The 20,114-nt window shown below is 36.1% G+C and overlaps 1 protein-coding gene across 1 annotated transcript in view; it reads left to right on the top strand.

Moving 5' to 3' along the window:
• Positions 1 to 20,114, top strand: part of LOC122806206 — a 330,963-nt gene that overhangs the window by 129,450 nt on the left and 181,399 nt on the right. The window contains exon 2 of the mRNA XM_044076434.1: positions 5,389 to 5,469. Within this exon, the coding sequence (XP_043932369.1) occupies positions 5,389 to 5,469 (81 nt within the window). The remainder of the gene's footprint in view (positions 1 to 5,388; positions 5,470 to 20,114) is intronic.

Raw genomic sequence — 20,114 nt, forward strand, 5'->3', positions numbered from 1 at the left:
TCATACATACTATGGTGTGTGGTGGCTTGCAGCGGGGGATTTGTGTGTGGTGGCTGTACAGCTGATGTGTATTATACAGCTCTTTAGGACATTGTCATATTATTTCATTGCTTTGCACCTTCTGTACACATATCCGGGTTCTGCTGTGGTTTGTACGCATACGACATTTTTGTCATTATTTACAGTTTGTGCATGTTTTCTTTTGACATTCTCGGTGCCTTTCGCCTTTGGCATATTGCACCTGTATGATACCTGACGTTGACAGCCTTCCGTTACTCCTTGGTCATGTTTGGGTAAATGTAAACCGTTTTTTTCGGTTTACATTGCCGTGCCCTTACGCTACGCATGCCCCACTTCGTGAATCGCTATTTGCCTTCATTTGCATGGTGCAATACCGCACACAGTGTGATTAGCATACCTACGCCGGGGGCGGCGAGAACCGCGCGACGCCGGTAGTGCACGTGGGATTGCTTCATACCTGAATCGCTCGGTGGCCATATTTGGCTTTATAACGCCGACGCTATGCTGGCGCCTGGCGCAAGGTTCATGAATCCCGGGGTAAAATGTAATAAAGTCATATGTTGTTTCCACATATTATCTGGCTCACATCACATTTCTATTAATTGATAGCAAATATCCAGCTATTTAGTTTCTTTGTACATTTTCCTTCTTTTATAAATGTGCTATTTTCTTAAACTCCATGTAATATAACATTATGGTCCGTAAGTGAAATTCCCAAAAATCTAGATGTTACTGCCATGCAATAAGTTGAATAGACAAAATAATCTGTCTCTGTAGCTAAATTGGTTGGTCCTGTTCTTTTTCCTGAATGTAACTGTCTATACTTTATCTTCAATTATTTTATTTAAATGTGGAATTTTACCTTTAAATTTTCTCAGATAACAGTTCCAACCCCAACATTTTTCTTCTTCTTCTTCTCATAATTATGACAACTATTTTTTAACCATTGTGAATTGAATACATTTCTCTTTCTGTACAATTTCTGGAAGCATATATTACTATCGGCCACAAAACACCCATCCAATCCTAATATCACATATAAGTAATCTACCTGGAATTCCTATTGCTACATCAGGTACTTTTAACTCTGTAATAAAAACAGCTATTGCTGAACACAAATCTGCTCCAGATCTCCACAGAATTTGTCCTTCCCACAATGCTTGTGCTTGCAACTGCTGTAATAAAGACAGTTTCCTAATAACTACTAAACAAATAATATCAACTTTTAAATCATTATAAAAGGACATACATTGAATGTCTCTGTTCATTTATCATACTATTCACATTCATACTGCAGTAACAAGTTACTCTTTTCCATTTTTAACAGTTGAATCGTCTTCATATCTTTTTTATATTTTGCAATTTTTTTTCTTTTTCTAACTCCTCTACTTATAGTGCTCTATTTTCCTCATTGCCATTACTAATCTTGGCTTCTAAACTTTTCTCACCCCCACCTTCCCATCTTCTTCTTCCTCCACTGAACAAACTGTCTAACTCACTTTTTTCTAAAGTAACTTTCTGTAAATCTACAGTAGAAACATTTCTCAATTCTTATTCATTTATTTCTTTTATAATGGGGCAATCAAACCAAAACCCTCTACACTTTTGTATTTTCATAGAATCTTTCACAACTTGCTTTCACATGTCTATTTTGCCACACTGGGAGCATTTTGTCTTATCACAATCTTGAATTAGACTCACAGAAGAAACATGTTTCAGGTTTATTTCTGTAGTATGCATATGCCCTATAATAGGATCATAGGAAGTTACTAGGCTATTGGCCCTGATTCCCTTACAAGCCTAGCCAAGAATTTAGCCCATGTTCCAACAAGTCAGCACCCTATGCCACTGTCCAGGAGGGGTGAAGGTGGAATCCCAGGGGTGTATTTTCTGTTCCCCATCCAGTTATCCAGGGGTCACTTAAAAAAGTTTTAATGAGGTACTCTGCTTTACATGGAGAGGGAGTCTATTCCTCAAAAGGGGGAGTCTCTGGGACACAAATCTTTCCTGCCAACGAGTCCTATTGATGTCACAGACCAGGATGAAGTCACGCGTGCGGGTTACTCGAGTGGAGCTTGATTTGTGGATATGCAACAGTCCCATCAGGGCAGGGTCTGAGATTGCTTTGTATGCCAGACAGAGGTCACCTCTGAGGAGTCTGTAGGAGACTGAGTAGAGGGGCAGGAGTTTTAGCCTATCTGTGTAGGGTAGATGTTTGAGGCCTTGGATCTCTGGGTGAGGAACCTCTGTGGTCTCTCCAGCTGCTGCATGTACTTTGTGAGGTACATGCCAAAAGGGGCATTGTACTCAATAATGGGTCTTTTAAGAGATGAATACAGGAATGTTATGACCACCTTGTCCCCGGATGAGATACCCTTACTAATGAGGTGGGCCATATGGAAAGCATTCCATACAATGGAGGCAATATGGTGGTCAAAAGTCAGTTTGTTTTCAACCTGGGTGCCTATGTCCCTCACAACTGATTGCATGCTTAGTACCTTATTATCAATGTGATAATTTGTGGGGATGTCACTCTCCCAAAAAGGGATGATGATGCATTTTTGGCATTCAGTTTGAGGCCATGTTTCTGGCACCAGTCATTTGTTTGGGTCAGACCCTCTTGAAGGATGTCAACATCACTAGGGGAATTGATTACAGCACCCAGCTTGCAGTCATCTGCAAAGCTGGTCAGCCATAGCCCACTATATTTGGCCTGCACCTCTGAGATGTATATCCCAAACAACAGAGGCCCCAAGATTGATCCCTTGGGTACACCGCTTGTTATGGGTCTACTACTTGAGGTGGCTTCACTATTTTGATTAGGTGGGTTCTATCAGGGAGCCAGTTTTCTACCCATCTGGTAACATATGGATTGATGTCAAGTTGAGAGAGTTTATCTATTATACCTGAGCAGGAAATAGTATTGAAGGTTTTGACCAGGTCAAGGTAGGTGGTGTGCACTGTCTTCCCCTTGTCTATGGCCTTGGTGACTGTCTCAAAGAAGTTGACCAAATTTAACAGGCATGACCTCCCCTTGACAAAACCAAACTGTGTGGGATCAAGTGTCTGGAGGTTGCCAATGTCCTTGTTAATGAGGTCCATGATAATCCACCCCATGGCCTCATAGATCAGGGTAGTTATGCTGATGGGGCTATAATTTCCTGGATCAGAGGATGCTCCACCTTTGTGCAAAGGAATGACAGTAGCTGTTCTCCACTCGGCTGGGATGAAGCCGGTACTCAGGCTTTTGTTGAATAGGGTGCCTACTGGTGCTGCAAGTTCCTGCCTGAGTTCATGTAGGATGCAGCCTGGGATATTATCAGGTCCCATGGAGGCTGTATTTTTTGCCTTTGAGATGGCAGTGATGACTTGCTCCTAGAGATAAGGGGAGGGGGGCAGGTACTGGGGATGCCCTGTTTTACTGATGGGGGGAAAGAAGAGTGAAGTTTTCACTGAACCTGTCTGCCAGCAGGTTGGCTATATTTACAACATTTGTGTATGTGGTGTCCTTGACCACCAGTTCTGTGGAGATCTGGGTGCTTCCCTTGAGATTGCCGACGTATGTGAAGAAGGTCTTATGATGGTCTTTATTAGATGTAGTCAGTTTGGACTCAAAGTTGGCTTTAGAAGATTTCATTATTGCTCTTATTTGCTTGATCAGGCTAAGGAGAGATTGCTTCCAATTAGGCACCTGCTCCTTCTTGGTCCTGGACGGTCGTTTTTTCCATTTATTATAGAGTTTTATTGTAGATGTCCACCAGACAGGTTTACTCTTCCTTGAGGAGGATGATTTCATCTTTTCTGGTATTCCAGATTCCATACAGCTATATAAATGCTCACATTGTACTTTGGTGTAGATTTGGACATATGTGCCAGTTCCTGTGGAGGGGGTGGGGGCTGTGAAGCTGTTTATACCTTCCCTCAGGAGGTTGTAATTAGCTTTAGAGAATTTTTTTTTGTTTGACCCTAGGTTGGGGGGGGGGGTTGGGTCAGGGGCGATGGTGACTTCAAAAGTGACCTGCTTTGTGGTCAGATCATACCAGGGATGATGATACTATAGGGAGGCTGCAGTGGTTACTCGTGTTGGTTAATATCAAGTCCAAGATATTTTCACCTCTTTTGGGGGTATCAACCAACTGGTCCAAGGCATTTTCATTGATGAAATCAAGAAATCTCTGAACATTTGTATTTTTGCATGAGTATTTCTTCTAATCTATGGTTGGATAGTTAAAGTCACCCAGGATCAGGGTAAAGAGTTGAATCTTGATAGATTCAAAGAGGTCCAGATAGGTGGAGTGGGCATCTTGAGTCAGAGTTGGAAGCCTATAGCTAGCTTTGATTTGAATAGGGGTCTTGTCAATTGTTAACTGCACCTGGAGTGTTTCCTGTGCATCATACTGTTTGACCAGCTTAGAGGTGTGTATGCCTTTTATATATATTGCAACTCCACCTCCTTTTGTTTTGCTGCCCACAGTTTGGGGTCTGAATGAATGATAGGATGAGAATGGCTGGGGTGCTCTCTGCAGCTTTAAATTAGGTTTCTGTGACTGCACAAATGTCAGCTTCTTCCAGCATTAAGAATGCTTGCAATGAGTGCAGCTTCATGTTTTGACTCCTAATGTTTAGCAGCATGACCTTTAATTTACATTTTGATGAAATGTTCATGTTGGTAGTTTTGACCTCATGGCATTTCCTAAAAAAGGCACTATGGGGGAGGTAACAACCTTTGTCAGGAGCCTGAAGCCCAAGGGAGACAGATGCAGGCCATCTGTGGCAAAGCATCATGGTCTGTCAATCGTCATCCCAGGCTGTCAGGTACTGGATCCCCTTATTTGCAACACTTGGTATATGCACATTTCTTTCCTTCTGTAACTTCCTCTCATCATACATTTTCTTAATTTCAAATAAATTTTGACAATATGTAAGAAAAAACATTTTCAAAGTTTCATTATCCATAACAGCAGTATGAAATTGTATATCATCTTTCTTTTAAAATTAATGTTCATGACTTGGAAGTTATAAATTGACCATTGATCATCCAGTTGTTTTAAATCACATAACTGCAGAAAATGAGCTGCAGCCGCAACATTTTGAAAAGTCATGTCACAGAAGCTGTCCTTTTCAAATATGTATACATATATAATTCTTTGAACAGTTTTCTGATAAAACATTGTCTTTGATGTGTAACTGTCAGACAAATATCTATAAAAAAATATTTAGGATGTTTGTTACTATGCATGTAGTGCACCAACATTTTATCCAGTAGATTTGCATACCAAGAAATATGAAGAATTTAGCTGTTCAAAATATATTCATTTTAGTATATTTTGAATATTCTTTAAAATTTATGATTTTCTTTACTTGTAGAGTGTATACCGAGAAGAAAGAAAATGAAAGGGAGGAACAGATTAAAGAGAGAGAATGTTGGATTGATAACCAGCTTCGACAGTAAGGAAAAGTTAATATGTGTGTGGATTTGTGAATATGATTGTACGTTGTTTCTCATAGTAGAACCCCTCAATTAGACATTTATATGTCTATATATGTATACCATAGATTCTGAAGTGCTTTACAGTTTATTGATACACTTGTTTTTCTAATAAGATTCCATATAGCAAAGCTTAGGCAAAGATGAGGAAAACTCAGCATTTAGTGCCAATTATTTTTTCTAAAGGATGGATTGAAGCAATTATATGTGCATTTTGGAACATCAAAAGAGCCACAAATATTTCATATTATGAAGCTTAGTACTACCAGGAAAAACATACACAAAACATCCCTACTTGATAATCATTTCTCACAACAAATGAGAATATTAATGATTTGAGTGCTGATCTTATCAGTCCTTATCCATCTTAGAGCTCATGACCGGCCTTTTCTATAACACATGTTAAATATGACTTTAAACAGGCTAAGGTATCCTCATGACATAAAGATAGAAGTGCCTGCACTTTTGAGCATACTGGTAAAATACTTTTCCAGTATTCTTTTCTCACAATTTAGTCATGAGTACTAGGATGCAGGCCTTCCCAAGGAGGCATCCCTATGACTTCAATTTTTCCATTGTAGTGCTTCATCTCCCTCATTAATTGACCAGACTGTTACTTTATATACGGCAGAGGACTGAAAGTCCATCATTCAGGGAGGAGCTAAACAGATTATATTGCCATTGACGACATCCAAAGTCCTTGTTGGAGAACTTGCTTTAACCTAATATTCTCTGAGTAGAGTTTACTACAAAAATATTCTGCATGATAATATTTCAGTACATAAATTAATATTTTAATATATTTGCTAATGTTTCTTAACACAGAGCATGTGAGTATTACAGCAATATTAATGTAAAGAAAGTACTTTAACCTTAAAATGAAGACAGAGACTTTGGGTGCAGAACTATGTTAAGTGGAGTGTACCGAACTGCTATTTCTTAAGACCTAAGAGCTTTCACAATCTTGTGCAGTTACTACTAGTATCTGCTTTAATTCCAAGGAGCATAATTTTGATCTTCTCACCAGCAGAACTGTATGCCTGAATGTAGAGAAATATAAGTTGAAGGCTGCCATATCCCTAAATATTCCCCCTATTTCAAGTTACAGCAGGAGTGTGGGGGCAAGGATAGCATTTTGCTGTTTTTTTTTTAATTACTCTCCATTTTTCAAAGTGCTATGACTCTCAGTTTAAACCTGCCACTTCTGATAGGAAACACTGCTAGTCTAGCAGAATTTTGAGAAAATCTGTTAGTAAATGGATGTTGATACTGGCAGTTTGTTGTCATCTTGTCTTTAAGACATTGTGAAGAGAACTTCTGATTTATTTATATATTTGTTAACTGGGTAAGCTCATTAGACATACATGTCTTTTTTCAAGAGCAACCTGGAAGCACTGTCTGATTATCTGACTTGCTCAGAGTTCTACAGAAGGCAAATTAAATTTGAAGGTTTTAAATAATGTATCATTTGTTGCTATGTGTTACAGGAAGCAATTTATTGACAGTTTTGAGCCTTATTTCTCTCTGCTAACTACCATTTGCTTATTTTAAAAATGGTATTTACTATTCTGTTATCTGAATGTTCATATCTCATTACTGTGTATAAGTGTCTATGTCTAATGTGAAGTCAGGAATCTTTCTATTGAATTAGCTATTTTAAAGCAATCTTTGATATTTTCTTGATGTGTAGCAGCATAACCATGTACAATGGACCATTTTCTACATTGGTTTTGAACTTCAACAAAAATGAATATACTGAAATCTCTAGTCACACCAAATAATTAAAAAATATGTAAACAAAGTAACCATAAAAATCAACTTTAATAGGGTATAGGTAAGCGCTTTCATTTTTACAAAGAACTTCATCAGGCAAACCTTCTTACAACACCATATCTTTTACATATGTGAAATTCAAACATATGCTCATAATGTTAAATCAGTGCTTTAACTCTTTCCTTCTCAAAACAATTTTAAAATTCACTTTATCATTGAGGCCCAGAAAACTGCAAGCATTCAATGTTATTTGCCAGCAGTATTCCTTCCAATATAAATCATCCTCTGCCTCAAATCTCTGTTCAAAGTTAACGAGATCTATTACACAAAAAACAAACTTACTTTTATTCACATCATTAGGATGTTCTTGTACTATATATTTGGCCAAAGCATTGCCTACATCTAATTTATCAACTGCATACAGATGTTCATATATACTTGCACTACATTATGTTGTAGTTCTCCCTATGTAAAAAGCCTGACATTTTCTACATAAAGCAATATAAACCACAAATCTAGATTTGCATGTAAATCTATTCAGTAACTTGATCTCAGAATCTTTTGTTTTTACTTAATGATTATCTCCTTCCATGATATATCTGCAACAATTACATGCAAAACACTAAACATTCCAGTGGGAGAACTAACATTGTTTGTGAATAGAAAATTCAACTTCACTTGAAGAAAGTCCTTAAAATTCTTACCTTTTTTGGTAACAAAAACTGGCCATCTTCTATCACCTTCCTCACTTCAGGGAAATTCATAAGAAATGTCCAATTACTTCTTATATTGCTAATGCAACCCTCATCTACAGAATTAGTCAAAAGGCAGGCCATTGAAAAATCTTTGATTGACTTACTACCTTCTTTGTAAATATTGCTTTCAAAATTACTAACTGGTTTAAAGCCACCCTCTCTTTTCCTTACTACTTCCTTATATAAACCATTTACTAAAACCTTAGTAAAACCATGTAAAACTTGTGTTTTATCAAAACACATTATTTTTTAAAACATCCTAACTCATCTGTCAACCTACTTGCCCTAATAAACTGGCATTTTACATTCTTTCTACATTTTTGCATTTTAAACATGTTTATTTTTATCTACAGTCAAATCTAAAAAAAATATACTATTTGTATCAACACTAAATGTAAACTTTTACTAATTGGACACATTGTTAAGTTATATTATAAAATTAGTTAAAATCTATTAAATTCCCTTTCCATAGAATAAACATATCACCAATAAAATGCTAATACAAAACTATAAACTTACAAAAATTTTGATTTACATTAATTTTCCCAGCCAGTCATAAATAAATTGCATAACTTAGGGCCATTGTTGTTCCCATCACTACTCTATTCCCTTGTTTATATAATTGATTATTAAATACAAAAAAGTGATATGGCAAAATTACATCCAGCATTTCTGTGAGCAATCTTACTTGCTTCACTGTACAAATGTTGGAAGAATACATTTCTTTATTCACAATTTCAAGACCATCCATGTTAGGAATCATAGTATAAAGTGATGAAATACCATCTGTCACCAAAAAAAAAAATGATTAATCATTTTAACCCCAGCAATACATTTAAGGAATCCCTGATAAAATACATACTTTGCAAACTACTTTCTGTAAAAACATATTAATAAAAATAGCCATAGCTTCTGTTTTACTCCCTTGGCTTGCAGCAATTGGTCTGAAAGATGGATTTTCTAACTTTTGTTAATTTTTGGCAACCCAAAAATTCTGCTGAGCTTGGGTGTACAAATTCTGAAATAATCAGACAATTCATTAATAATAAGATCCTCCACAAGCCATTCTTCAATAAAATCATCAAGTCAATTATATGAAGTCTTAACCTCAGACCAAAAAAACTTATTATAAAAATGTTAATCATTTAATAATACAAACATCTCTTCATTGTAAAATTGGTTATCCAAAACTACAGTAGCATTACTCTTATTGGCTTTTGTTATATACAAATCTTCATTATTTCTTAAATAATATAAAGCCTCTTTTCTCTGATGCTCAAATTGTAAAATTAACTCTTAGTTTTAGCTTTTAATAATTTTCTTACATCATTTTCTGTAGTTTTTAAGAAAGCCTCTAGTTCCATTTTTCATGGAGAATTACACAGTCTTGGCTTTCTAAACGAACAACTCGTACTCTCCAGACTGTTATTAAATAAAAACTTCAAATTTATTATTCTCACATATTCCCTTAAAGAATTAATAGTATCAATAACATCCGGTCTCATGACTGACACAAAAGACAAACCCCTGCTCAATAACCTTAAATGTTCATTTTTCAAAATAACCTTAGACAAATTCACAACTTTAAAAGATGTGAAAACAGTACCTTGGGATTCAAAATGCTAAACTATTTCTTGAACTTTGTGTTCCATTGCTTTTTCTGATTGTTGTATCTTTTTGATGTGGTGACTTAGCCACTATCTCTACCCACATTCTGTGTCCTGTTTACCCATCTTGGAAGACAGCTACCATCTGAAAATCCTGAAAAGGTAGTTCATTAGCTGAATTATGCTTGTTGGCTCTATCAACATCTTTATTATTTTTTTGTTCTCTTTTGGATTATTTTAGACCGGCAGACCCCACCTTCATGAACTCTTTCATCCATCACAAAAACTCGACTAGACACAGCCCCTTCTCAGTTTTTTCCAGCTACCTCATCATGGTTACTATCAAGCAGCTCAAATACTCGACCATACTCATGGTCCTTTTTATCTCTCTGAAATTTCTTAAGTTTTCGCTTTCTTTGTAATTTATTTTCTGTCTGGACTTTCACATGTATCCTTTCCATCTTTGATTCAAAATTGCCAAATAACATTGATATCTTAAGATAGTTATAGAATGATGCAGTTGATGTAGTTAGTGTCTTAACTGCACACTTGTTGTCTTCTAATAAAAGCTGAACATACTGCAGACCTGTATTCTCATTTAAAACTCTCCACATCTCCTTCAACTCAGCTGATAAACTATCAGCAGCTGTGTCCTTTTCCTTAAAAGAAAAGTATTTTACCATATTTAAATTGCTTAGAATAAAGCTGTTGAAGCTTCTCAGAAGAATCTGATCTCTGAGGACCCCTCTAGGAAAGTTTCAGCAAAGCAAGTACCATCACTAGGTGTCATGCTTAACAAACATTTAAAGATCCACTAACACAGTGTTTTCTGTTTCAAATTGTTATTTTTTACATTCTTCCTGATGTTACAAGGTTATTTCAATACCATTTTTAATAACTGTATTTGCTGTTTTAGTTTAAAAAATATTCATGTTCATAGGTTCATAGGCAAATTCTAGGCTGTCAGTCTGCAGAGTTATTACAAGCCTAGCCAATAACCAGAGATTAGATTCAAATCCTGTATCTTGTATCTGTGAGGTAAAAACCTTAACTATTAAGCAAAACTCTCCCCCACAAGTGCATTCACAGGATCTTTCAGAGGTTCTTAATATTGATGTAAACTGGATGATATCATCTAGGAGAAGGAAATGGTTCTAGTGGAAGTACTTCCTGTATTTTAATGTGTTTGTGTGTGCATGTGCATGTTTGTTTGTGTGTGTATGTGCGTGTGTGTGTGTGTGTGTGTGTGTGTGTGTGTGTGTGTGTGTGTGTGTGTGTGTGTGTGTGTGTGTGTGTGTGTGCTGAAATACAAGGATTATAAAAGCTCTTATCTTTGATTTTAAGGATGAAACAAATGTGCTAGTGGAAGTCTGGAGATTAGAAAATGGGTTTTGCACTGCATTCAACATTTTTTCTTTGATTGTGGAAACAGTTATCTCTATACCTGTGAACCTGAATTATCACAGATGGAGAATACTTTGAAGTCACATGAAAGGGAAACTACAGGTATTCAGAAAGATCATGTTTACATGAGGAAATTATGAGTTTTTAACATAAGTGGTTTTTATAAACTTGTGTACATATTACTAATTAAAGAGTGATATCTATTTTATCTGTTTTTTACTATTCTTATACATGGATTAGTCTTGTTTTAGTATTGCTTGAGATCCACATGCAAAAGTTAGGTGAGGTTAAAGAGGTTACACTGTATGAAAGAGGTGGAATGTATGTATGTATATGCTGGATTAATTTTCCAATATTGACATTGCATTGCAACATAAGTGGAGTGCTGCACTTCTGAGTATGCCATCCTTCAGATGAGATATTAAACCAAGACTCCATCTGCCTGAATTGGTGGTAGCTCAAGTGGATGTAAAAAAATCTCATGGGGCTTATCACAAAGGATAGGGGTCTATTATTTATAAACAAAAGCCTCTTATTTACAACATATTTAAATATTTACAAATGTACAAATATATATAGAAATATATTTACACATATTCACAATTTTCTTACAATTGTAGTAATTTTTCATCCCTATTAAACCCTCACTTCCTTTTCCATAACCACCATCTGAATTTACTTAATATTGTTGCTAAAATCCATTTACCATTAAACATAATTTCATTTATTCTTTCATTCCATATATCTCCATATGACATAAAATAACTTTCCATCTATACTTTTAACATATGTTTTACTTTTAGTTTTATAATGTCCATATTTAATCATATCCATGCTCATTTTATCTGTTTATTTTATATCTTAAAAATCTTTACATAGTTTTCATTGTAACTTGTTTTCTCTTTTACATTTTGAAAACACATGTTCAGTAGTAGTTTCTTCTTCTTGGCAATGTAAATATATTCTTTCACTTTTCTTTTTATTTGGCATATTTCCTTTTACTGTAATTTATCTATTACCAGTCTCCACAAAAAATATTGACATTCTACTTTCTGATTACATTTGCTTCTTATTTTTGCAGCTTTAATTTCTTCACCTGTTAGATTATCCCATGTTTTTGCATAGTAACATTTTATCATTGTATTCTTATACCATACTTTTCTTTCTTTTTCTACATCATTTTTTTTATTTTCCACAAAAAAAATCTTGGTAACATTTGATTTCTTCATTTATACATGCTTTTTCTCTTTAACTCCTTTTTACCATACCCCCAAATTTATCATACTTATAATTATGCAGTTTTAGTAATAATCTTTCATCTTTTTCATTTATCCACTTTAACACTTTGTATGAGGCAGCATATACTACTGGGTTAATTAGCTCTAAACCTCCTTCATCTTTATTTAAATACAAAACTCCTGTTTTTCTGGGTTTAATCTAGAAGCCCATATAAATGAAAAAATATATCTGAAATAATGCCTTTTAACTACTGTTGGCAACATAAATACACTTGCTAAGTATACTGTTCTCTTGTCAGTACTAAATTTATTAAATAATCCTTTTTCTGAATGATAATGTATATGTTCTCCAGAAAAGACAGGCTTGTTTTATTTCTCCTATTGTTTTTTCCCATTGAATTCTACTTACATCTTTATTCCCAGATTTATACCTTACACAGAAATTTAATTTACTGTAAAATATATATCCCCTATATTTACTACATCACCAAAACCTTTCTCTTTCTCTTTATTTAAAGTCATCACTATCATCCCTAGGTGCTCATTTGTACAAACTATAACTTCTTTTATCCAAATTTTGTTTTTTGCAATTATTATTATAATGTCATCTACATATATTAACAGAACTGGAATTCTTAACCCTTCAGGTGTTGTATACCCTGCCTCCTTCATTTTGTAATTTATTTCACATACTGTCACATTCATAATTAATGCAAAGAGTACACAAATCATTGGGCATTCCTGTCTTACACCACTCTTCATATGCACCTCTTGGCTTAACCAGTCATTTACAAGTGTTTTTACTTTATTATTACTATATGCAGACATACATAATTTCCTATCTTTCTCATTTATACTATAGTCTTTCATTATTCCCCATACGATTTTATGTTCAGTTGTATCAAACGCCTTACTAAGGTCTTCTATCATGATTTTCACTTCTTCTTTTCTATTCATAATATCATCCACAATTTTTTTATCATTAATAATTCTTGACAAATTTACCCTTTATACTATATATACTATCTACCATAATATTTTCCATTTTAGTTTCAAATATCTTTGTGTTATTTTCATAAAGATCTTATAATCATTATTATTCAGTTCTATTGGTCTGTGTTTTTAACTGTCTTCTATCTTCCCTTTTCCATATGAATTTAAGTTTTCCACTACACATACCTTCTTTTAACCATTCATTCAAAATCTTTAAAAATATTTTTTGCCACTCCTTTAAATTTTTATGCATTTCACACCCTATTCAATCTGTTCCTGCAGCCAAATCTATATTTACTTGACCTAATACTTTATCTAGCTCATATAAAGAAATCTCCTTTTCCAAGTCCTTATTCTCTTTTTCTGTTAACTTTTTTACTTTCTATGTTTTTTCACTACCTTCTTTTTTATTTCAATATTTTTGTACATATTGTACTTTGCTGTTCATAATCTTTTCCTGGGTTCTTTTTATTTCTCCTTTTCCATTTTTTATTTCTCTCATTATACTACCATCTTCTTTTATTAATCTGCTTAAGTAATGTGATACTTCTACTTTTTTCTTGATTTCTTTCATATAATTATTTTTTCTTGTCATAGTACTTTCTATCATTGTGTTCTAAATCTTGCAATGCATCATTATATGCTCTTTTATATTTTCCTTTATATACTTTTCTCACATCATATTGTCAATGTAAAAACACATTGTTTATATTTTTCCTTGAACATCATCCATCATTCAGACTAATTTTATAAAGTGTTTTATAGTAATATGATCTTTCCATAACTGTATTACTAATCTCTTTCTTATTTATCCTTTTTATTAATTTGCATATTTTATATATTTATTGTTTTCTATCTCCTGCCATATTGCAAGATGATCAGAAAATCCTGTTTCAACTATCACCCCTTCTCCTATAACTAAACTTTCTGATACTATAAAATACTCTGTTTCAGTTCTATGCTTGCCCCTTTTGTAAGTCAATGAATTTTTATCTCAAAGTTTTAACTTACCACATCTTATAACTTCTAATATTTTTACATAATTTTTTTCTTCTTACACTTGCCTCTTAAATTACAATTAAAGTATCATTTTATTATAATGTTCTCATTCATCACTATGTAGTCTAAAATCTGATAAAATAAGTTTTCCCTTTCTTTACAATTAGTATAAGCATATCATGTTATAATTCTATATACTTGTTCTTTTCATTTTAAATCAGCAATGGGAAATATTCCCATTTTCCTAAAGTTACAACTAATATATATTTCTACAGAATATGGCTATTCCAGAATATCTCTCATTTCACAAATTCCAGATTATCTTTCTTCCCCATAGTTTTACTGTTTGCAGTCTTTCTTCATTTGTTAAAAATCTTGTGTCTTCTAATTTAATTACATCTACATCAGATGTATTACACCATCCCCAAACACCTATTCTTCTTGCTATAGTCTTAATAATATTCAAATTTACAGAATGCAGTCTAAAATTTTTATTTTCCCTTTTCCTTAGATTCATGGTTTCATAAGTTCATAGCTAATTACTAGGCTAGCTGACTTAATAGGCCATTCTAAGCCAAGCAAGTTTCCCCCCCAAAGGTGAGAATCAAACACTGTATCTTATGTCTGTGAGTTAAACACCTCAACCATTACACCAACCCCAGCCATTAGCTAAATATATATATATATATATATATATATATATATATATATATATATATATATATAGATATATTCTTTTTCATCCATTTCCTTTCTTTTTTCTCTTGCATGCCTCACTTTAAATTTTCTTTTTCTTTTACTCTTTTACCAACATAATTGCTTTTTTCTTTTAATATCTCCCAATGTATGTTTTCTTCATCACTTATTTCACAGCCTTCTTCTGTGTCCTCATTATTTTTCTCATATAATTTTTCTTCTATTTCTACTACTTATAAAAAGTCTTATCTTTGTTCATATTCTTCTGTTCCTTTTGCTTTTTCTTATTCTTATTTTCAGTTTCACAATCCATTCATTAATGTCCAATTTTGTTACATTTATAACATTTCAATTCACATTTTTCATCACATCCCACTTCCCCACAAGTATAACATTTTCTTTTATCATAGTTACTTATCAAATGTCCTTCTTTTCCACACACACAAAAACATGTTTCGGATTGTCTTGAGTATTTCATGACACCCATATCCCCCCACCCATATTTATCATGCTTGATATATCTATAATTTTTTATCTTTCTATCGTTTAACACAATATTACAATCCCATCCACCAGTCCATAATCCCTTTTTATCATAAATTGTTGCAATGTCCAGTACCTCTTTACATAAAGTTTTTAAATGTCCTTTCAAAGTCTCTTTCCACCTCTGTTTGAAATTGTACATGTATTTTCTTTTTTGTTTCCCTGCTAAATGCTTTTATCGCATAAAGATTCCATGGGTTGCAGTCTTTCTTTTTTCATATTCTCCAAGAAAATGTTCTATTGAAAAAACAGTCTTAAATATAATGTCATAATTTTTTGTTAATAATGTTAAATGCTCTCACCGCATGTGCTTTTACACCCACAGGCATTATTAAATTATCTCGCACTTCATACCTGTCCATTTCTTTGTCTTCTTGTCTACTTTGTATCCTCACTACATACTTCCATTTTTCATTTTCTTCTGCCACTTTCTTTTCTGTTGCTCCCTTTTTGTCTTCTTTTATTTTCTCTGCATATATTTTCTTTTCCATCACACCACCGTTTTTCAGGATTGTCTCTGTAACCTCCTTTTGTATTTTTTACATAATGTCCCCAAGAAACATCTCCTTCATTTTCTGGCTCATTCTGAGTCACCATTTCTTTTAAGTAAATTATCCTGCAACTCTCCCAACTAGAGGATTGTGATTATGCATCCATCATTTGCTCATTCATCTCCATGAGTCAGATTTCTTTAAAACAACTCCTCAGAAGCCTGCATGCATTCTTTGGTCTCAATATTGGTTTTCTCCTCCGTTTTTCTCACCTCTCCATTTTCTCCCTACTCTCTCCATCTGCCTTCCTGTTTCTCTGGGCCAACTCTGCTCCTGGAATGAAAAATGAAAGTACTCCTGCAAAATGGGTCCCACTTGCAACAATGACAAGTATGGGGAAATTCCTCATTGCCCTGGTCAAATTTCCCCTAGCTGGTATGAATATTACTTTGGATCTCCCCTGAAGACAGGCCATTGACCTAGTGAGGCTAACCTGGTAAATGAAGTAAGTGTGTGAGTGTGTGTGTGTGTGTGTGTGTGTGTGTGTGTGTGTGTGTGTGTGTGTGTGTGTGTCTGTGAGTTTGTAAATAAATAAATATGTATATAACCTGATGTTATTTACATGTGTGGTAATTACAGATTAATGGTAATGGCGATGTGGAAAAAGAAACTATTTGTGAAGTAAAATGCCTTACTTACTGTTGTATTATATTATTACTACACTTTACAGTGCTTTTCTACTCTGCTTATATCGAACATTTCAGCCCATCTATAGCATTCCATTACCCATTCCAGGCAATTTGTAGTATAATTTATTACATCTGAGTGATGCCTCCAGGTACATCTGCAGTTAATGCCTACTGATGCCTCTAGGCATTAAATATTGCTTGTTCATATTTCCATCAATAATTCCAAAACAATGCAATGTACAAGATTTTGAAAGATTTCGTCTTAAAGCTTACACAATGGCAAAATCAATTGCATTAATATTTGACCTCTGTCTAGTGCAGGTAAATAGATATTAACTCTTGTTTTTATGAAATTAATGTGAAGTTGTTAAATCTTGCAGTTTATTTTCACTGATGGATTCGGAGCTGATCCTCGGCTCCGACAAGGCTGATAGCAAAGCTCAAGGTTTACCAGTAGCTCAAGACCAAGCCCCTTATCCCACAATGCACTGCTGGAATTACCTCAGATCTAGTTTGCCGTGGCAAGAGAGATCTCAGTGATCCAGCTAGCTCGGACCATTTTAGAAAAAAATTAACAACAAGTCTATAAAAAGTTTTCTTTTTGTTTAAAAAATATAGTGTGTGTTAGTACTATTATATTTACTCTATAGTTAAATACTTTTACATAGTATAAATAGTTTAAAAGTTAGGGCCTTGTTGGCTTCTTTGTTGTGTGGGCCTTTAACCATTTTTTCTCTACTATTAATCCTTATAATAGGCTTTTTCTGTGGGCCTCTTAGCCCTATATTTGTATCTATATTTGCATATATATATATATATATATATATATATATATAAAAACACTGTTATAGATAGTGCCCTGATTGAGCTTAGTTGTTTGCGGATCTAATTTACTGTTTTTTCATTTAAATATGTCAGATGATAAGGAGAAATCCCATCCCAAATCGGGATTCAAAAAATGCCCAGTGTGTGGGCAGAAAATGTCCGTCACTGATGGACACATTCAATATGTCTACTGTCTGGGGGCTAAACACCTCCAAGACACCTGTCACTCCTTTTCTTCAAGAGTCCTCTTGGAGAGAAGGAGGAAACTTAGAGAGAGGGGATTGCGACAGCAATCTTTTTCAAAAGTTTTGAGTAGTCATGAGGGTACTAGTACGTCCTCCAAATCCTCAAAATTCAAGTCTTCAGATAAGGTCTCAAAAAAGGTTAAGATTTCAGAAGGAGGGTCAATGGTTCCACAGTCATTGGAACCGAGTGTTCCTTTGATTCGGAGCCAGCTCTCAGTATTGGAGCCGGTCTCTGAAGTTCCTTCTTCACCTCTGCTCCAGTCAGCACCTTCAGTGCATTCAGCTAAGTCTTCAGTCAGCCTTTCAGATTTGGACATGGATCGGCTAGTGCAGAAGCTTTTATGGGCACCAGGACTTGCCAAATTGTTGTCGGCTCTGACCAGCTTGGTACCGAAGAGCATGGAACCGGATTTGTCTACTCCTCCTCTGAGCCGTACTGGACTCTCGGAGCTGAAGGAAATTGAACCAATGGTGGTTGAACCCTTGGAGCCGATACCCTCACCGGTGTTATCAGCTCCATCTACTCTAATGTCCTCAGCACCGACCGAGGACTCTAGGAGCCGACGCTCTCCCATCGGGTCCAGGGAGGATAGTTGAACTGATTTGTCGGTGCCGACTCTTCCACTCGGGGCTTCAGCTTGGATGAGCTCAGCTCCTACCTCGGGCTCGGAACTCAGGGTTTCAGTGCAGGAGGATCGGAAGGTACTCTCGGGGCCGTTCACTCCTTCTCATCGGAGCCATGGTGCCTTCGATGCTATGAGGAGAGTTCTGTCTCCAAAGACAATGTCAGCATCGGTTCAGTTTTCCCTCTCCCCTCAAGCTCCTGTGTCTGCTTCTTCATCTACCGGTCCCTCTAAGCATAGAGACCCCGAGCCTCAAGTACCCCCACAGGGCATCCCCTACTGTTCTGAGACCTCCCCAGATCCCCCCCACTGAGGAGGTGCCCAGGAAGAGATTGTGCAAGAGGAGGCACTTAGACTCGCCACAGGAGTCCTTGACATCTGACACGGACTTAGATGAGTCAAAAGGGACCCATTGATCCCCCTCTGATGCTATCTCCTTTGCAGAGATACTAGAGATTCTTAGTCAGAGGGGCGATTGGCAGTCCAAGACCCCTACTGAGGATAAGTCTGTGCTCTTGAAGGCTTTTGGGTCTCAACCTTCCACTTCTTGGGTGTCTCCACCTTATGACGAGCTCATGGAACTGGTTTCTCGTAAGGCATGGGAGTCACTGGAGGCCATGGAACCTGTTCCTCGTAAACCCAATAAAATTATGTCTGCCCCAGTGGACAAGCCATTTTTTACAAAGGTAGTGCCTGTTGATGCCATGGTGGTAGCTGCAGCCACCAAAAAAGAAGTATCTGAGACATCCACCTCTATCCATCCCCCTAACAGAGATTCTAGGGTCATAGATAGATATGGGAAGTGCATGTTTAGTTCAGCGACTTTCTCTCTGCGATCACTAAACTACTTAACCCACTTTAGGAGACTACAGAGAGATCTCCTGAAAGAGCTAGGAGATACTCTCCAGGGTACGGTAGCTGCAGGGGTGGCCGACAAAGTCAATGCCCAGGTCGCTATCCTAAACTCAGTGGTAAACTCGTCCATGCATCTCATATCCTGTGCAGCTGATGGTTCAAGTAGAGCTGCTAGTTTGGGCATTGCTCTTCGAAGACAAGCCTGGATGCATCTCTGTTCCTTTGTGGAGCCCTTTAAGTCTTCCTTTATTAATACCCCATTCGATTGCTCATCACTGTTTGGGCCCAAAGTAAAGGAAACTTTAACCAGGTGTGAGCAGGAAGGCAAGACCTTATCTGCTGTTGGAGTCCATTTTGTGACCCCTACTTGGCCCTACCCCAAGGGCTCTAGGGGAGGGAAAATGTGTTTCTGAAAAGCACAGGCAGCCTTTCAGGACACATGTGGAGAAACCCCCTCTAGAGGCAGAGGAGGGGGTTATAACGGAAGACGCTGCTCCTGCGGCACAGGGGGTCCACAGCAACAGGGTGACAGGGGTCAGTTCTCCGGTCAGCCCTTCCAGCGCCCCTGAAAAGGGGCCCAACTGTTCAGCTCTGGAGGCAGTTGGGGGTCACTTGTCTTTGTACCCAGAAGCCTGGCTAAACATAACATCAAATACTTGGGTACAAAGCATCATTTCCAGAGGATATTTCATTCCGCTCTCTTCCCCTCCCATTCCCGTAAAGAGAATCCCAGATGTTCCACCCAATTTCAGGGAACAAGCAATCATAGAGGTCCACAGATTACTAGAAAAAAGAGTCATCCAACCAGTCCCAGCAGACCAAGTTGGATTCGGAACTTACTCAAGATTCTTTTTGGTACCAAAGAAAAC

The sequence above is a fragment of the Protopterus annectens genome, chromosome 7.part0 (genome assembly GCF_019279795.1).
Source record: "Protopterus annectens isolate FY-2018-M chromosome 7.part0, PAN1.0, whole genome shotgun sequence".
In the NCBI taxonomy this organism is placed as follows: domain Eukaryota; kingdom Metazoa; phylum Chordata; order Ceratodontiformes; family Protopteridae; genus Protopterus; species Protopterus annectens.